General features: G+C 38.6%; 1 protein-coding gene across 7 annotated transcripts in view; it reads left to right on the plus strand.

The window, feature by feature from the left end:
* The window catches only part of VWDE (von Willebrand factor D and EGF domains), a 37,326-nt gene extending 21,829 nt beyond the window's left edge, over nt 1-15,497 (plus strand). For 5 of the 7 annotated variants that reach the window (XM_085538556.1, XM_085538559.1, XM_085538558.1 and 2 more), the window contains 16 exons: nt 396-500; nt 784-898; nt 2,794-3,044; nt 3,154-3,373; nt 3,730-3,867; nt 4,445-4,507; nt 6,029-6,694; nt 7,876-7,971; nt 8,052-8,147; nt 9,672-9,767; nt 10,335-10,430; nt 10,773-10,868; nt 11,330-11,425; nt 11,517-11,612; nt 12,522-12,617; nt 13,064-13,364. In XM_085538556.1, coding sequence (XP_085394682.1) covers nt 396-500; nt 784-898; nt 2,794-3,044; nt 3,154-3,373; nt 3,730-3,867; nt 4,445-4,507; nt 6,029-6,694; nt 7,876-7,971; nt 8,052-8,147; nt 9,672-9,767; nt 10,335-10,430; nt 10,773-10,868; nt 11,330-11,425; nt 11,517-11,612; nt 12,522-12,617; nt 13,064-13,224 — 2,487 coding nt within the window. In that variant the 3' untranslated portion in view covers nt 13,225-13,364. Of the gene's footprint in view, nt 1-395; nt 501-783; nt 899-2,793; nt 3,045-3,153; nt 3,374-3,729; nt 3,868-4,444; nt 4,508-6,028; nt 6,695-7,875; nt 7,972-8,051; nt 8,148-9,671; nt 9,768-10,334; nt 10,431-10,772; nt 10,869-11,329; nt 11,426-11,516; nt 11,613-12,521; nt 12,618-13,063; nt 13,365-13,697 lie in introns of those variants that run through there. The other 2 variants (XM_085538557.1, XR_014943035.1) reach the window with 2 other exon arrangements.
* Nucleotides 15,498-18,125: the final 2,628 nt, after the last annotated feature.

Consider the following 18,125-nt stretch of genomic DNA (forward strand, 5'->3'; position numbering starts at 1 on the left):
CACTTGCAGATACTAAAAGATGAAAATACACTGTGTAGATAACCATTATTTTTTAGTGGTACAGTGGGTGGAATTCAGCTTGCTTAACATGATGTCTCATTTCATCTCTTAAGCTGCATATGCATGAATGATATCTAAGATAAACTGTACGAGTCAATATGGTCAGTAGACCCTAAAACCTCTTCATTCAACCCTATCATAGACACCTACATATGGTCAGTTGAATACCTGCCTCATCTTGTTGATACCACTGATTAGAGTTTTGCTGACTATTACAAGAGTTTAAACAGCTAGAAGTAATGCCTGTCATTGAGTTGAATCCCACAATAGCAGTAAGTGCTGCTGAGATGTTGATACCTATATTGGTTAAACTATTTTTACTCTATGTCTTTCAGATTTCTAATGATGGATTAACTTACAGCAATTCTAAAACGATGATAATATACGATGGAGCCTGTCAGATATGTGAACTACAGGAATCTGGATTATGTGCACTAAAGGTATATCTTTCATTCTTTGTATATTACAAAAATATGCGTCTTTTCAGCTAGTACGAATATACATCCTGTTCCTGTTTACAGCAGGAACTTTTCATGCCCAGCACCAAAAGAGAAGCTCAGATGAGACAAATTTGAAGGAAAAAACCCCACCAAAAACAAACAAAAAAAACCCAACACTGTATATAATTAACAAGTAGAGCCAAGCATACTGTCATTTGTTTACTTCTAAAAGTAGAAGCTGACAGCTGACAATTAATCAATCACATTGCCATTTCTCTAAAAGGAGAAAACATGCAGCATAGATGGACTCTGTTATGGTGAAGGTGATACGAATCCAACCAGCCCTTGCTTACTCTGCAGGCCTGACACATCAAGGTTAACTTGGTCAGTTGCTGAAAGTAAGTTCTGAATAGTTCTGATTTGTTGTCTGTTTGATATATATATGTACATATATTTTAAGCAGCAAGAAGTTTAGGTTCTAAGTTTCAAAATGAACAGATATGCCAAAGTTTTGAGCTTAGTTAAATGTTTCAGCTAAAGCTCAGTGGGTACTATTTTAGTTTGTAATTTGATCTTGTTTTTCATCTTGTGTTTCTCCTAATTTCTGAAAAGGATGTTTTCTTTTCCATACTAGACATGTGAAAGATAGACTTACTTGTTGGTTTTTATTTTTCTCCCCCCTGTTCGCAGTAACTAACAAGAAACTACTGAAATTAACAACTCTTTGAGCCTTATTGGCAGTTCACAGTATTTTGATTTTTGGTACAGCCATGTCCACAAGTATATTCAACATTTAGGAATAAAAGGTATCTCCCAATTAGCTGCATGTTCTTAGGCAAGGTTTTTCTTTCACTTTTTTGAACAGGTAGTTTGTATGCAGATATCAAATAGTCTATACACATAATTTCATCATTGGAAAATTCAGAGTGGAAGAGGTCTCAGGATGCCTGAGTCCATCCTCCTGCTTAAAGGTCATCTGTGAGCTCTGTGAACTCAATCACTAATTAACTTGTGGTGTTAATAGTAGCATAGAAGCTATTATTCTTTCTTCATGACTCTCACAGAATCATAGAATTACCCAGGCTGGAAAAGACCTTGAAGATCATCAAGTCCAACCGCAGCCTAACCAGTACCCTAACTCTAAAAACCCTCTGCTAAATCATGTCCCTGAGCACCACATCCAAATGGCTCTTAAACACATCCAGGGATGGCGATTCAACCACCTCCCTGGGGAGCCTATTCAGCTACCTGTGAGTCCACAATTGCAGGCAGAACAATGAAAATAATAAATGAAATTTCAGTTGTAAAATTGTATGTTATCTAACTTACATTGTCAGCAATGTAGCTCTGCATAAGCAGCTTTTCTGCAACAGCAGCTTTTCTGTATACATATATCTACGAAAATGCTTTGTAAAGAGCTTTGCATAAACACTGGTAACACCTCATGGGCCTAGTAACAATGTTTAATACAATATTTTGTTCTACAGAGTCTTTGACTCATACCAAACAAGAGGTGAACACAAGAAACCAGATTAGAAAGCAGGTTTAATTAACCATTTAATTATCCACTTAATCTTTGGATCTAAGTCACACTGATTGCATAGATGCATAGCCTAAGCAAATACTTCAGTGTATATTTATATGGTGGTTATGCCTGTTTGTTTTCACCTGGTGTCTCAGGATATCTAACAACTCCTGCTAAATGAATTAGAGTCCACCAATGCAGGAGTCTTATTAGCCTTTTTCAGACTTAACAGTGAGTAGGCTGTATGGTTGAAATGCTTCCAAGGAACAGTGAGTACCTTACCTATTCCATCTCACCATGCTCAGTTTTGCTTAGATGCTCATTTCAGCCCAATCCCAAGTAGTGTTTAACAATGTCTGTTCATTTCTTAAAGGTAACACCAAATAACTTTTGAGTTTTATGAATTCCTGTGCTTTCACTTTTAAACTGCAACTCTTAATAAAAACAATGTTTAATTTTTGGACTTTCTGTACTTTCACTTTTAAACTGCAACACTTTCTAAAAACAATTTTTAATTTCAATAAATTCTGAGGCCTTTTTATATGTAAATTCAAGCAATCTTTACAAGCTCTTACATACTGTAATTTCTTGTTAATGTTGTTACAGTTATAATGAAAATCTCTTTTCTTCCTGTCCTGTTCAAATGACTTTAGAATTTAAAAGAAATAGTCACATATGTCTTCCTTAACAGAAAAATATGTTCCTTTTAAATTTTTATAAGTATATTGCAACTCTTGCTTAAAAGAGAAAATATCTCCTTTGTTACAGACAACCAGCCTCCAGTGCTTGACACTTTGCAGGGTATTCTACAGACTTTTTATGGAGAAGATTTTGTATATCAGTTTTTGGCTTCAGATCCAGAAGGCTCTGCTATTCTTTTCACATTGGAGTCTGGTCCTGAAGGTGCCAGTCTTTCCCCATCAGGTCTCCTTTTGTGGAAAGCTGTGTCAAAGAACCCCCATAAATTAACATTTTCTTTGACAGATGACTGCAATGCGGAGACTAAGGTAGAAATAGAGGTAATTAATATTACAGTAAAATGACACAAGCTAGTAAGATGTTTACAGTATCTAATGACAACATTCATTGCTAGTTCATAAAAAAAAACCTGTCTTATTTGTTTTTTAGGTCAGGGTAAATTCATGTGATTGCCTAAATAATGGCTCATGTGTGACAAACATTAATTTCCCACCTGGAAGTGGGAGATACCTGTGCATGTGTGTGGCTGGATTTGAAGGTGATCTCTGTCAAGTGAATACTGATGACTGCAAACTCAACCAGTGTAGTACTGGCAAATGTGTGGATGGAATAAACAGTTATTACTGTGAATGCCCACCTGGACTTCAAGGTAAACTACTACATTATATATTCATATTTATATTTTCAGTTTTCCTCTGGTGAAAATAGTAAGACAGGAATGATAGTTTTGGTTCCAGCATGGTTCCTCCCATGCCTGCAGATAAATGTCCACAGAGTGTATCTTCTTTGTGTTCTGCAATAAGCAAGAAACTTGGCATATGATGAAAAAATGTATGCAACAAGCATAGTGAGCTGTCCTTATTAGGTGTACTGAAATATTTTTATGTACTTAATATACGCATTTCTTTGTATTTTAGCATCTGCTATATTCTACTGTTATCATTTCTAAAAATATTGTCAGAGTCTGGTGACAACATTATTATAAAAATCTGTTATCGGTTACAGGTGAAAATTGTCAAGATGACATAGATGAATGTGCCTCCAACCCTTGCTTCCCTGGAGTATTTTGCTTCAATACTTTTGGTTCTTACTATTGCAGTTCATGCCCAAATAATCTACATGGAGATGGGAAGTCATGCTACGGTAATACGATCTGTTTTTCAGAAGAATACTATTGTCTTATATCCAGACAGGATATCTCTGGATGGGCTACAGTTCTAACAGTAAATTAGAACTCTACAATAGTCAGCAGAAAAGAACTCTCTGAATGTTGCCTATGGAGAGAGAAGCTCAGATGGTCACAATATCAGAATGTTGTGGGTCACACAGCTATAAACTCTTTTTCCAAATGTTTAGAAATAAAATAGCTACCAAATGCCCACATTTTTTCATACTAGGAATCTGTGCAGTGTATTTTTTCTGTGTTATTTCCATAATACGAGTAACTATTGACAAAACGCTTTGCCTTTAGGCTGCTTAGCATAGATTTATTCAAATAAAGACACTTGAGAAATCAGGTGCCTAAGATTAATTTACAATTTTTATGAAATTTCTGAATAACTCCCATTTTTAGCATACTCCGTTGCAAATCTTCAAGAAACATTTTTTAATCTTCATCTGTTGTCTGAATTTTGAGTTATTTTTTCTACTGGAATTCTGTAATTAATTTGCTGATGAAATAAAAGTAACTATTAATGTGCCCTCTCATTTTTTGTTTTAGAAACCTTTGAAGATGTTTCTGTTGAAAGAAAAGATTCCACAGGAGAGGCTGCAGAGAATAAAGGTGATTTTATTTCATGAAGATAGTGACATTTCTGATTCACATACTGATTAGAATATATCTGGGAAGTTACAAGTTTTAGTCAGCTTTATGTTATTCACTTTAATTTTTCAGTTTAATTTAATTAAATTAATTACTTGGTATGCATTCTTATTTCTAATATTACAAATGACACTGAAATGTCAATATCAACAAATCCCTTAGGTCAGTCAAGTCATTTCATTGTCAGTGTGATGTATGACATTCTTTCTGCTGCCTTTTGTTTTTGTGACTAACCACTGACGTGCAATAGGTAACATGGGGATAGGGACATCTGTTATATGAGATAAGGAAAAGTTTATGGCATTATGTTGAATGCCATTTTCATACTTCAATTCAAAAGAAAGGTGAAAAATATAGCAAACGAGGGTTCTTAATTCCAAAACTCCTTAAACACTGTTGCTGGCATTTCCAGCTCTGTGCCTGCTGAGGTGTTGTTCACAGAGAATTCTCCTTGGGTGTCTTTCTTTATCTCTGAATTGTTAGCAGGGGAGGAAAATGCTCTCTCACTCAATTGCCAATGCTGGATAATTCTTAATCATTTTCTTCTGATGCTTTGTTTTTCAGCAGTGGGAAGCATAACACTTCACAGTAAGATTTAGGGCAGTTTAACCTTTTTTTTTGTTTACTGTTTTCTAATACTGTTTCAAAGGACAGATCTTAAGTTGAACAATCTCCTCTAACTTCATTCCTACTCAAACCCATAATGCTAAAAACCCATTGGAGGCCTTCTGCCATTCTTGGGTTAATGTGCCAGACTCCTTTCTACAATCTACCAGAACACCCACTTTTTCTGGGCAGATTATGGAGCACTTCTCATTCAGTTTGCATTACCATCAAAAAGAAGGCTAAGTCCATCTTTGTCACTGAAAACACATATGTAAGATTCCACTAATAAAAAACATACAGAAACCATGAAAATGAAGAAAAATATTCAAAGAATTATCAGAGAGCTCTGAGATAACTGAAATAATTAAGTAAACTAAAACATGATAATATTTTTGCTACTAAGTAGTGAATTATTCATATAAATTACTTCATGTGATGTAAGTAAGCGTAAGTGGGTAAGTATATATTGTGACTAAATATTTGCTTCCAGAATCTAGGCTTATTACCTGCATTTAGACACACATGTGAACAGTAAGCAGTATCTTTTGTTTAAACACCATTACAGTAATCAAGTTGGTATGGCACTTGTAATTTGCTCTGACAATAAATTTATTTGCTGACCCAATACCAGAAAATCCCTGGCTGCCTGCTCCAAAAGGCCATGGTGAGAGTGGAAAAGGATGAAGCCAAAGTACATTTGTCTGCCAGTTGAGATTTATGTCCTACTGCAAACATTTGTTCTGGTGTAGCACACGGAAGGAGAGGAATGAATGGAACATATGTTTTTCTGTTCAGAATATATTCTCCATTCTTGGAAGAAAAAAAATCTCCTAATATTTCTGTACATCTTTTCTCCTTTTCCCTAACATCCTGTAGGTTTTGAACAGTCATCATTTGGCAAGGTCTTGAGCTCTGTTCCCAGTTCTACAGATGTCCCCCAAAGATTTATTTCTATAGAAATGGACAATAATATCACTCTATCAGCCTCTGGATCAAAAACAGTCACCACTGTGAAGCCATATAATTCTCAGAGAAGTGCTTCTGTACAACCAGATGTTACTGAAAACATTGCTCATACTATTGGTAGCACCAGTGGACACCTTAATGACACAGAAGGGGCTTCTCCAGAAAACACAGTGATGACAGCTTCTCCAAGCAGCCATGCTGTATCAACTGAGAAGAAAAGGGCACAAGTTGAGGCCTACAGACATTGGGAGTCTATCAGGAAGCCTTCTCTTAGCAGAGAGAACACAAGCAAAAGGCTTTCTTTGTCACACAAAGTGTTTAAAGGTGGAAATGCTCACAGAGTTCAGTACTTGTTAGCCAAGCGTAGACTGAGTCCTTTGCCTTTTGCCCTTGTTGAAGTGACTGTCCCACCAGAACTGCTTCCTGAAGCTTCAGATGAAATAGTGCTTCCTAAAGCAGTAACCTGTGCTGATCTACCTTGTTTTCCTGGAGTACCTTGTGAGTCAAGTCAGGATGATAGAGTCAAGTGTGGTCGTTGTCCTTATGGTTACTATGGAGATGGCTTCAATTGTAAAGGTATTGCAAATGACTGTACTAAATGCAGATTTTATATATATGTATATAGGTTGCTCTGAAAGTAATGCTCCACGGTCTTCACACTACATAGCTGTAGTTATCATGTTCCAAGAGAAAGGTTGTCCTCTTCTCCCTCCTTATCCTGGAATTTTGAGGCTTCAGCTTAGTATCAGGATGTAGTGGTCAGAGCTGATGACTTTTTGTCCAGGTTCCACAAAATCCAGCAGGTTCACCTTTTTCCTATCCCAGAAGACTATGAACATCACTTTACTCACTAAGGTCTACATCTTGAACTTTTTTCTTTGATGGAGAATTCATGTGACATGAATTCATGGTGAGAAGATGTCTTATCATTAGTAATGATGTACTACAGGAAAATGTCATCTTAAGGCCTGTATTGGTTCAGTAGGTCCTGACAAACTTGTATACAGTGGTGTTTCTGTTCCATGTGAACATTTGTGGGACCTATTTTGCACAGACTTTGCAATTCTTTAATGTTGCCACTGTCACTTCCAACACATAGAAGCCAATATTCAGTTTCATGCACATTTCCCTGGTTGCAGCCTGCCTATTCATGTGAATGAGCAGATTGAGATACATTTCATTCTGTAGAGTAACAGCTCTACATGGACATCCAGAATGTGGCTTGTCTCAAGTCTCTGTAACACTACTGAAACTCACCACCCACCGCTTCACTGTGCCCATATGTGCTGTTTAGTCTCCATAAGCAGTCAGCAAATAATGAATGTCAATGGGCTCCATTTTTTCCACGTGGAGGAATTCAGTGACACATCTTTTACATAATATGCACTTCCATGTCAGACTCCATTTTGTAGACTGCCCCTCCGCTGCCATCTGTCACATGGCAGCAGATTTAATGGAATATTGTTGGGAAGGTTCAGCCTTTCTGCCACACCACCATCCGTCTCTGACATTGTGAGCCAACATATTATAATAGGGGGCATTACTTTCAGAACAGCTCTTGTATTTTTATAATGTGAGAGTACATTGTTAATGTGTGATTGGCAAAAATGCATATAGCTATCTCAGGCTCCCCTCTTACAGTCAGCGACCTGACTGAGTCTTTGTGGTATGCTCATTGTGCTAAGTAGGACATAGTTAGGCTGAAATGCCACTGTTTATTTCTTTATTCTTTCATGGTTTTCTTAATTGCCTTTCAGCAATATGTAGACAAACATGTGGCAAAAACATGGAGTGTGTGGCACCCAATATTTGCAAATGCAAGCCTGGCTATGTTGGTTATAACTGTCAGACAGGTGGGTGTGACATTTTGATTTAGCCCATGGTAGCTTGTATCAGTGAGTTAATTATTAAGATCACTGTTGATTTTTCACAGCTCTATGCAGACCTGATTGCAAAAACCATGGAAAGTGTATTAAGCCCAATGTCTGTGAATGTCCACCAGGTTACAGTGGCTCCACTTGTGAAGAAGGTAAACAGAATATTTTATACTTTTGGATCCATAAATATCCAAAGGTTGTTCTCAGCGACTTTCATAACTACTCATTCTGGCAGGAATGCAAGTTTGTTTGATTTTTACTTTAACAGGTTCCTATATTTAGTCACTTATGACAGCAAAATATCATACTTTGATTTAACTTACTTACTGCATCATCAGTATACTATACTGCCTGCTGATCTAAAATTAATGAAAAAAATAATGGTTGTTTTTAATTTATTTTTTATCACTCACATCTGAGGACACAGATCTTCTGTGCTTTTTCCACTGGGCATTTGTTCAGAGTTGCCCTTCCTCACTTTACCCCTTCAGTACCTTTTAGGAAAACAGAGGTCAACAAATTGCAGTTCACTTTTATGGGTGTGTATGTGTGTCCCCAGCAGATCCATGGATAGAATCCATTCCCTCTAACCTAGGTGCCTTTCTTAGGTATTGCCATCCCTAAATTGAGGCATACAAACCTCAGTTCCTTTGAGGAAGAGGGTAAGAATACAAAAGAATGTCTCAAACAACCATTTGAATTGTCTGTAATTCAGTTTCCGAATAATTTAATGTAAATTCCTTCTTCTCTCTATTGACTGTATAGAGAATGCAAGTTGTCTCCAGGTGGTGACTCAATTTGTTTACTCATGATTTACTTTACTGTAAGTACTGGAAACTACAGCTGTTAACTGCATCCTCTTAAGAAGAGTTCCTAATGACATGTCATGGTGGCAACCAGCTGTGTCACAGTGGTAAATGAGATGCTCTCAAGTGAAAGGGAGATCTGGATTCTACACACATCACCCCACAACAGTTTCCCAATCACCATGCATTAGGATATTCTTAGTAAGAGCACTTAGCAGTTCTGCTGAAGTAAGTGACGTTCCCAAGGACAGGCAGCAGAAAAGGAAGTCTGGTCTAGCCCAGTGATTAGGGCTGTCAGCTGGAAAGACCCTGTCACCACAACCATCTTCTGTGGATAGGTTTGGACCATCTGTGTGCTGACTCAAACTGACTGACTATTTTAATTGTAATTCTGACCACATCTAATTTGTAGTCTTTCTCACTCTTTTCAAGTGGATTTATGTGCATGTTTCCTTACACTTATATAATAATACAGATATAGATGAGAGATATGCAAAGGTTTTCCTTCAGTATTTCTGATGATGTGAAATTATGTAAAGATGGTGGCCATGGTAACTTTCACAGCAAATAGAGTTCACCAGTAACTGTATATGCCTCTAAGCTGAATGTGGAAGCTGGAAGACTGCAGTTCTGTCTGGAAATTGTCTCATATTTCCGTTCTCTGGGGGAGGCCACCAAAGTTGGAACTGTGTGTGCTCCACTGAAATCAAATTCTTGTTTGTTCTTGTAAAAAGGCATAACATGTTACTTCATTTTATTCCAGTTCTATCCCTACTGTCAATTACCAACCTTGCCCTTTTGCAAAAGCATGACCAATCCACACATCTTTTTAGATGTGATTTCTTGAACAACTTAATTCTATTTTCACAGCACACTGTAAACCACCCTGTAAAAATGGAGGGACATGCTTGGCCAGAAATCTCTGTACCTGCCCCTATGGTTTTGTAGGACCAAGATGTGATACCAGTAAGTAAAAAATCATAAGCAAAAAAGACAGAAAATTCTTCCTGTTCTTTGGGAACAGCAAAGCAAGTTATAATTTAAATATCTGATGTGGTGTGTCTAAGACCCCTGCCTCTTTGAAGGGTCCCATGCTTGGGTTTTATGACCGGTTCTTAGACAGTACTGGTGTATAAATATTGATAACATAATGTACTACAAAAGCTGCATGTAGTTTTTTGGTTTTGAATAGGAATGTGGAAAGGTGGAGTTTGTTGAAAGTGAAATACTACCATGCAGCTACACTTGTTGAAGTGATGGATACCTGACTGAACATTTTTGGAGTCTATGAAATCCATCATGTAATCTGAATTTATAATCTTGGATTTCATTTTCCTAGATTTCATAGTTTGCTAAAACTACATAAAACCAAATCATGGGTAATTACATGGAACGATGTTTCACATACCTGTAGTGCAACCTTTTTCTGGGTCTGAGATAGGATCAATCTATTCAGCAGTTCCTGAAAAGTGGATGAAGGATAAATTGTAACAGGTTTTTTTTTTTTCCCCCTCTTTGACCGATGGATGGTAGTGATTTGCAACAGGCACTGTGAAAATGGCGGTGAATGTCTCACTCCAGACATCTGCCAGTGTAAATCTGGATGGTACGGACCAACGTGCAGTACAGGTAACAGGGGACAGACACCACTATGGACTCCTGCAAGTTCCGCATTTCTGGGAGGCCTCTCATAATCTAAAATTTGTAACCATGTGGCTCAGACAGCAGCACTGTGTGGCTGCTTAATGGTGGGGAGCCCCCACTCTCCCTCTTGTCTCTGCATGATAGTTCTGATGCCAAGTAGCAGCTCTAGAAAACCAATATCAAATTCTTTGGGTAGATATTTTAAGTGAATAGTGTATTATGAACTCATCTGAGGCATTTAATCGCTGTCCTTGCAACAGAAGTAGATATTTTATGGACTTCATTTTTTTGCCACGGTTCTCACTCTTCCTCACCCTGTTTACGCAGCAATGTGTGACCCTGTATGTCTCAATGGTGGTTCCTGTACTAAGCCAGGTGTTTGTCTCTGCCCACATGGATTTTATGGAGCCCAGTGTCAGAATGGTAATCTTTTTTATTTTCTCCTATTTCCTGTCATTATGAGGTAATCAGTAAGAAAGCATTGTTAAGCTTGAGACACACATTTCATGATCGAGTCTTCAGAGAAGTAGTGCACCAAACATAAATATATATATGTAAAGCTTTTATGGCTGATTCAGTCAATGTTGAAGAAGAGATACTAAAACTTTGCTTTGCTGCAGTGTTCAGCCACTTGGCCACCTGCATCTATATTATATAGTCTGGTCACTTGTATACATGTCTGCTTGCCAACCTTGACACATTCTTATCTTATTCTGTATTTGCTGTTGTAATAAATCCACTAATATGATTCTTACTAGACAGGTTTGCTAGTTTATATTGATGTTTGGCACTATCAGGATTTTAGTGTTGCGCTGATTTCCTGGAAGAATGTTGCAAAAGCAAACAAAAACCAAAAAACAGCCTTTCTCCTTTATGTCTTTTAGCTGTCTGCAGGCCGCCTTGCAAGAATGGTGGCCACTGCATGAGAAACAACATTTGTACCTGTACTGATGGTTACGCAGGCAGAAGATGTGAAAAAAGTAAGCTTAAAATCCTTCCAAATTATGAAACCAATAAATTGCTCTGTAAACCATTAAAAAGTATTTAACATCAAATGTTTCTGAATTTAAGGTGTCTGTGAGCCAAGGTGCATGAATGGAGGAAGGTGCGTAGGGCCCAATATTTGCTCTTGTCCTTCAGGGTGGAGTGGAAAAAAATGTAACACGCGTAAGTATCATGTGGTTAACAAGGAGAACCACGTTGTAAAACTAATGTATGGTTAAAGGACAGCTCTGTCAACAGTGCATACGAAGTTTGTGCCAAAGAATTCTTAAATATACACACACTGACAAATAGTGATCTATAACTTGGCAGCAAAATGTAGAATGGGGAACCAATACCATGCAGCTCAGGCTAGATCATGAGACCAATATCCTTTTTATTCTTGAATGACATATATTTCTGCTTCTTTTTCCACTCTTGTCTAAACAAGATGCATCTGTGTTTTTGAATACATACAGCTGCAAAGAACTGGGTCAGTGAACAGAAAGAATTTCAGTTTGCACTATAGGACATAAAAAAAACCCAACAAAATAATATCACAGAAAAAGAACTACAGTGAAATATCAGAAAGCTGTGGAAACAGTGGGAAATGATTGGAATAGAAAATGCAATGGGCATAAATCCTTAGGAAAGATAAAAATAGGAGTGTGATGGAAGCACAGCTGTGGATTGCGTTGTATCTTGATGAAGTTATAGACAGCACGTAAATAAAATGTGGCAGCTTGGATAGAGGCACAGTTTGTGTGAAAATCAGCATGAGTGTGGATGGTAGAAATACAATAGATAAAACGTCAGTGTCGGTCATATCTCCCCACATGAGGCTCAGATAGTGATATGGATGGTGAGGTACATGATGGCATGGATGAAAAACAATTTCCCCTGTATTATCTTCTGTAATTATTGGAAAGCTCTATTGAAAAATAATAATAAAATAAAATCATCCATATGGACAGGTGTTAGGCATTTTTGGACTCTATGGAGAAAGCAGTCAGCAACTAGTGAGCATCCTCAAATGTAAATAAAGAGCAATCACTTGAGATAATATTGAACTTTGTTGTGATGGTTTTTGTGCAGCAATCTGTCTTCAGGAATGTAAGAATGGTGGAGAGTGCATTGGACCAAGTACGTGTCATTGTCCTCCACAGTGGGAAGGAATCCAGTGTCAAACACGTAAGATTGATGTGACCAACAATGTAAACTCTTTGTTTCTGAACAGTTTAGAATGCTTCAGAAATGTGCAATACCTTCAAGTCCTGTACCTTGGCTGTATTTTAACAGAGATCTGTGTTAAAGGCAGGACAGAGTACAGATTCCTGTGCCCATACTGAAGCTCTTTAGAATACAAAGGTAGTCTGAGACCATGTATGCAGTGGAAAGGTGAGATGCTGCTGTTGCAGCCCTGAGAAACCATTGCTATGTGCCACTTTTAAACACATCTTTGTCATGTCTGTCTCTCTATCTCATGTATTCTGTCAGCATGCTCCCATATTACATGTGCATCTTTGTATACAGAGATGGCATAAGCAAGAAAGTATTGTTGGCTCCACACGACTGTGAAGTTTCCTTTACTGAGTTGTCAGATAACTAAAGCCACATATCCCTCTCTCTTGGTCTAGCTGTGTGCAATCAGAAGTGCTTGTTTGGAGGCAAGTGTGTGTCACCTAATGTGTGCTCCTGCCGTCCTGGTTATACTGGAGTCCTCTGTGAGAAGAAAGTTCAGGTAACTGCACTGTCAAGATGTCATGACAGACGTGGCAGTTTGAAAGCCATTACTTAGCCCACTTGTCCAGAAAAGCAACACCAAATATACCAAGAGTGTTTTGTCTTCTTTCTTCATTTCAGACTCCAGTGAGGGAAAGATCCTAAAATTCCTGACTTATTCTATTATTTTACTCATTCCAGTACTTTGAGAATTCTTCCCAACACCTCAAGTAAATTTCCTTTGTTTCTAATTAAGTTGTTTCTTTTCCTGCTGCAGCCATTTTGGGAATGACTTCAACCATTACTCTCTTCTAGAGCATAGCCCTATACTGGGGAGAAGCATCACAATACTGATTTTCTCAGTGTCAAGTCAAGCCCTGATATTTTTTTATCTACCTACCTGCCTACACTGTCACTCAGTGTATCCCCATTTCATTTTTATGATGCAGAATTCACTTGGAGGAGCTGGAACATACCTAATTTTGGCACTGCTTGCTGGTACCGTTCCTCTGCGTTCATCTATTACATTTATTTCTTTTTCCTTCCAAGGTACAAAGACATCGTGGTTGAAGAAAGGAAGTTAAATGCCGCATGGATCTGTGACACCTGTAAATAGCAAGAAGTCTGAAGGCATTCACAGATTTTATTTAAATGAGGAGAATATTCAGAATCTTTCTTATAAATGTCATGTCAGTTGTGAATTTCTGAAAAGCTTCAATACAACAGCCTTGTAGCCATTGCAACATGTATGCATCTACAATTCGCAGCTACCTCAGAGCCTCTGATTCTTCACCCCATTCAGAGATTTCATAGATCACGCAAACCCAGAGCTCTGAAGCCTGTTAATGAAGTCAGCTGGGCTATGTGTGAGCAAGACTGTAATGTCTGCTGAGCACCTCTAGGAAATTAGACAGCACATAATCACTTGAAAACTGTACATTCTATTTAAAAACACTGTTCACTTATGTACTATTTGGAAGCATACAGAAGAAAGAGCACAGGTGGGTTTGGGGTATTTTTTTTTTTTTCCAGCTTGTATTTTCATTCTTGCACATGGTAGTGAGGAAGGAGGGGTAGCCTAAAAGACTTCAGTAGTAGTGCAGGCAAGGCCATGTGGCTCATTAACAGTCAACCAGCAGCAGATTAATTCTGGTTTATCATCTGTGGCAGGTCTTTGTATCCAGCAGCCAGATTCTGACTCTTCTTCATTACTTACACTCACTTGTGTGTACGTCAGTACAAAACGACTGCTGTCTCTAAGACTCTTTCATATTCTGAAACAGCATTTGGAAAGATGAGAAAATAATGTTTCTTAGGGGAATGTGGCAGTGTTTGACCGAGAGAGATTCCGTGCTGAGCCTTAAATGGTAAGAGTGGGAGTTTGCTGCACATCATGATGCCTGTATACATCTCAGAAATTATTTGTAAGCAAGCCATAAGGCTTTTTCCTTTTTTTCCCCCCTATTTCCTATTGCTCCCACTAATTTTTAGCTCCAACCAGCAGCAAATCAGTTTTGGAACAAATGAAACTCTGGTTTATTTTAAGCTTCCCTCCTCCTTCTGCCTATCTTTCAGAGAATGAATTCTGCTAACAGACACAAAACTCCCTTTGGGGCTGTGGGATGTTTTTCTTACAAAACAAGCAAACAAAAAAGCCTCATTATTTTTATGACCCATATTCCATTTATACGCAGTAATTCTGAATAGAAAGAAAATCCTATTCCTTTTGCCATTTTCTGCCACTGTGGGACGCCTCCTGCCACTCAGAGCTGTAAGAGCTCTCGTGAGCTTACATTTCTCCTCACCTTTCCATATCCCTCTTAATCCTTTCTGCAAAGTAAAGTGGCATTTTCAGAGCTCAGAACCATTTCAGAATGATTTCTAAGTTCCCGGTGTGTATTTCAGAAGTGTTTTCAATCCTCCACTTGCACTGTAAGTTTCAGTGGCTCCATGGCCTTTATCTTTAATCCAGCATCCAGGTGGATGATAGCCAGAGGTGCTGGGAACTCTTCTATTATTTAAAACCTGATTCACTTGAACTGTTTCCTTTCTCACAGCTCACAAAGATCTCTATGAACAAAACCTGACCAGCTATTGGAGCTGATGCCTCGGGCTGAAGTCTTGAATACACAATATTTTCTAAACGTGGCCACGCTGATATTGCATAAGCTCATTTTGTAGCAGCCCCCACTCCATGCAACATTTAGCTACAGAGGTGGTGCTCTCAAGAATGAGGTGTCAGGAACAGTGTTTTAGTTAATGACTTTGTGCAACCCTCTGTTCACAGAACCGAACCAATACAAATGCCCTTCTAGGATTTCAGGCTGAATAAAGGGTTTTAAATAATAACTTCTAGTATTGCCCACTGATTTTCATTGTTGCTAAAGGCAGAAATAACTTCTTTTTACATCTTCCAAATGCAAGCTGAGTCAAGGAAAGCACATCCAGACCTTTGCTACACTAGTTAAAAGCTTGGTGCCAATCTATGCTGTGTTCCTTTAAGCACACAAAACAGGAAAACTACCAGTACAGGCATAAGGAAGAGGTTTTCAATGACTACAGAGATTTATGCTGTTTCTCTTCTAAGAAAGCAGCACGTGGCATAGCTGGGTTAATTTATTCAACTTTCTCTCACCACTCAGCTTAGAAAACAATATCTGATTAAAGAGAACCAAGTAATTCCACCCTTGGTACAACCACTGATTGTGGAATATAAAATGTAAATGGTAAATTATACAGTACATAAGAAACAAACACTTCTCACTCTTCCATGTGTACTCTTAGTGACAGAATATTAGAAATACAACCAATGCACCTCCCTTACAATTTTCTCAGTCATTTAAATGAGAATCAGAACATCAGTATAAGGCATGTTCAGCCTTCCAGAGAGTGGGAGGGAATGGAAAAACAAACAAAAGAGAATCACACAGACACACATGCAACTCTGGAAACAATCATTTAGATCTCATTTATAATACATCATGATTATGTTTGACTTGAGATGAGAAGGACACTTACTAAAAATATTGTGGAGATTTAAATGGATTTTCTTAAAAATAGAAAAAAACAACCCATAGACACAGCAAACCCCTCAGCCAGAAGATGGTGCTACATCCAAGCTGTTCCTAAAATATACCATCACTTCTGGTGTGTTCCATCAAATTGCTGCTTTATTCATTTTAACTACTTCTAAACAGGTAACTATTTAAATTAGCAGTTGTTCCAGCCTGCTCAGACACACCAACTATAGATCTGCTTCATAGGCCTTTGTCTTATATGCCTATAATATGACTCTTAGGTTCTAATCACTGTTATTGTCACCCTTGGCTTTATTATCAGAAGTGAGGCTTTCCAGGAACAATGCTGAGATATTGTGCCTCCTCATATTTACTTACTTCTGTTCATTTGCTCTGAAAACTTGGGGCTGATGCCATTTCCTTCTTTCCATTCACTGCCCTGCAACTAGCATTTCACTTATGGTATTCAGCTGGACTTCTGAATTTCTGCTGTGACACAGACACAGAATTACACTGTCACAAAAACCTCCTCAAAATGTATTGAGGAAGGTATCTTATTCCATCTGCAAAAGCCACATTTTTCACCAGCGTGTCTGAAAAACCCAAGGTATCACAGTAAAAGCAGCACCAAGAAATACATTCCTCTTGTTCTGTCCCACGTTCCCAGCAACAAAACTTCCAGAAGACAGGCTTCTAGCAGGTTCCAAATGAACCAAGTGCAACAGCCTCTGATGCGAGGGTGGAGAAAGGCTTCTTGACTACACAAAGCAGCGACTACCTCATAAAAGAAAAGAACAGCCTTACAAATATGCCATTCAGTGTCTTCCGTCTGCCCTTGGTATGCTTTGTTTCTCTTCTAGACAAGTTCAGTAAATGTGAATGCCCCATTTCTTTTATTTCCAGTCTATGTTTGTTAGTGTCTCACCCCTGGCAAAACATGTCCTTCTAACACATTTTCCCTTGGAGAGGGATACCATGTTTGGCCTGGTTCAACTTGCATGTTTTGGCAAAGCCTTCCTGTGCTGTAGATTTCAAGGAACATGGAACAACGCTTGAAGTCTCAATCAGATCTGCAGCCCTCTCAGAAGGCTGCAAAACCCGAATGAGGCCAAAATAGCCAGGAAGGAATCGCAGAATCACAGAATGATCTGAGTTGGAAGGGACCTCAAAGATCATGAAGTTCCAACCCCCCTGCCTGGCAGGGCCACCAAACTTCCGCAATTACTAGATCAGGTTGCCCAGGGCCCCATCCGACCTGGCCTTGAACACTTCCAAGGACGGGGCATCCACAGCCTCCCTGGGCAGCCTCAGCATCCTCTGTGCAAGCGATCCACAGCAAGAAGGGCTCTTCCTCACTGCAGGCCCACAGATCCCCCAACACAACCTGCAGACACAACCTTGAACGTGAATCACCGATGTCTACATCTCCAGAAGGGAGATAAAGATTTTCCTGTCTTACTTGGATAAGGAAAAGAAATAAATTGGAAGCAGAGGAATGATCAGATACTCTAATTGTAAAAGTGATCAAGATAAGGACTCTTAGAGTATTAGCATGGATTAAGCTTTTAGAAGGTAAAAGTGAGCCTGTCTGAATGTGTACACTTTTAAAATAAAGCATAACTGATCAAGATCAAGTCCGGTTGTGGTGAGGGGCAGGAAGCACATACAGATCTAAATCCTGATTGTTGATAAGATGCCTTGCAGTTTGCTGATGTTCCAGAAAGATGCAATCTTCATGCTTCTGCTTTCAACTGTGTCATCTCAACAAAGATGAGTTACACTTTCACTAATAACCCCTTCTGATGATATCATAGTATCATAGTCTCATGTGGGTTGGAAGGGACCTTAGAGATCATTGAGTCCAAGTCCCAGGATTCGAGCCTCCTGTGTAGCAGAGCGGCACTTCTACCACTTGCGCCACAGGGGATTTGAACCTGGGCCTCCGGTGTTGCAACGCGGC

Source organism: Coturnix japonica, chromosome 2 (assembly GCF_054131305.1).
Source record: "Coturnix japonica strain WE chromosome 2, WE-NBRP24, whole genome shotgun sequence".
Lineage (NCBI taxonomy): Eukaryota > Metazoa > Chordata > Aves > Galliformes > Phasianidae > Coturnix > Coturnix japonica.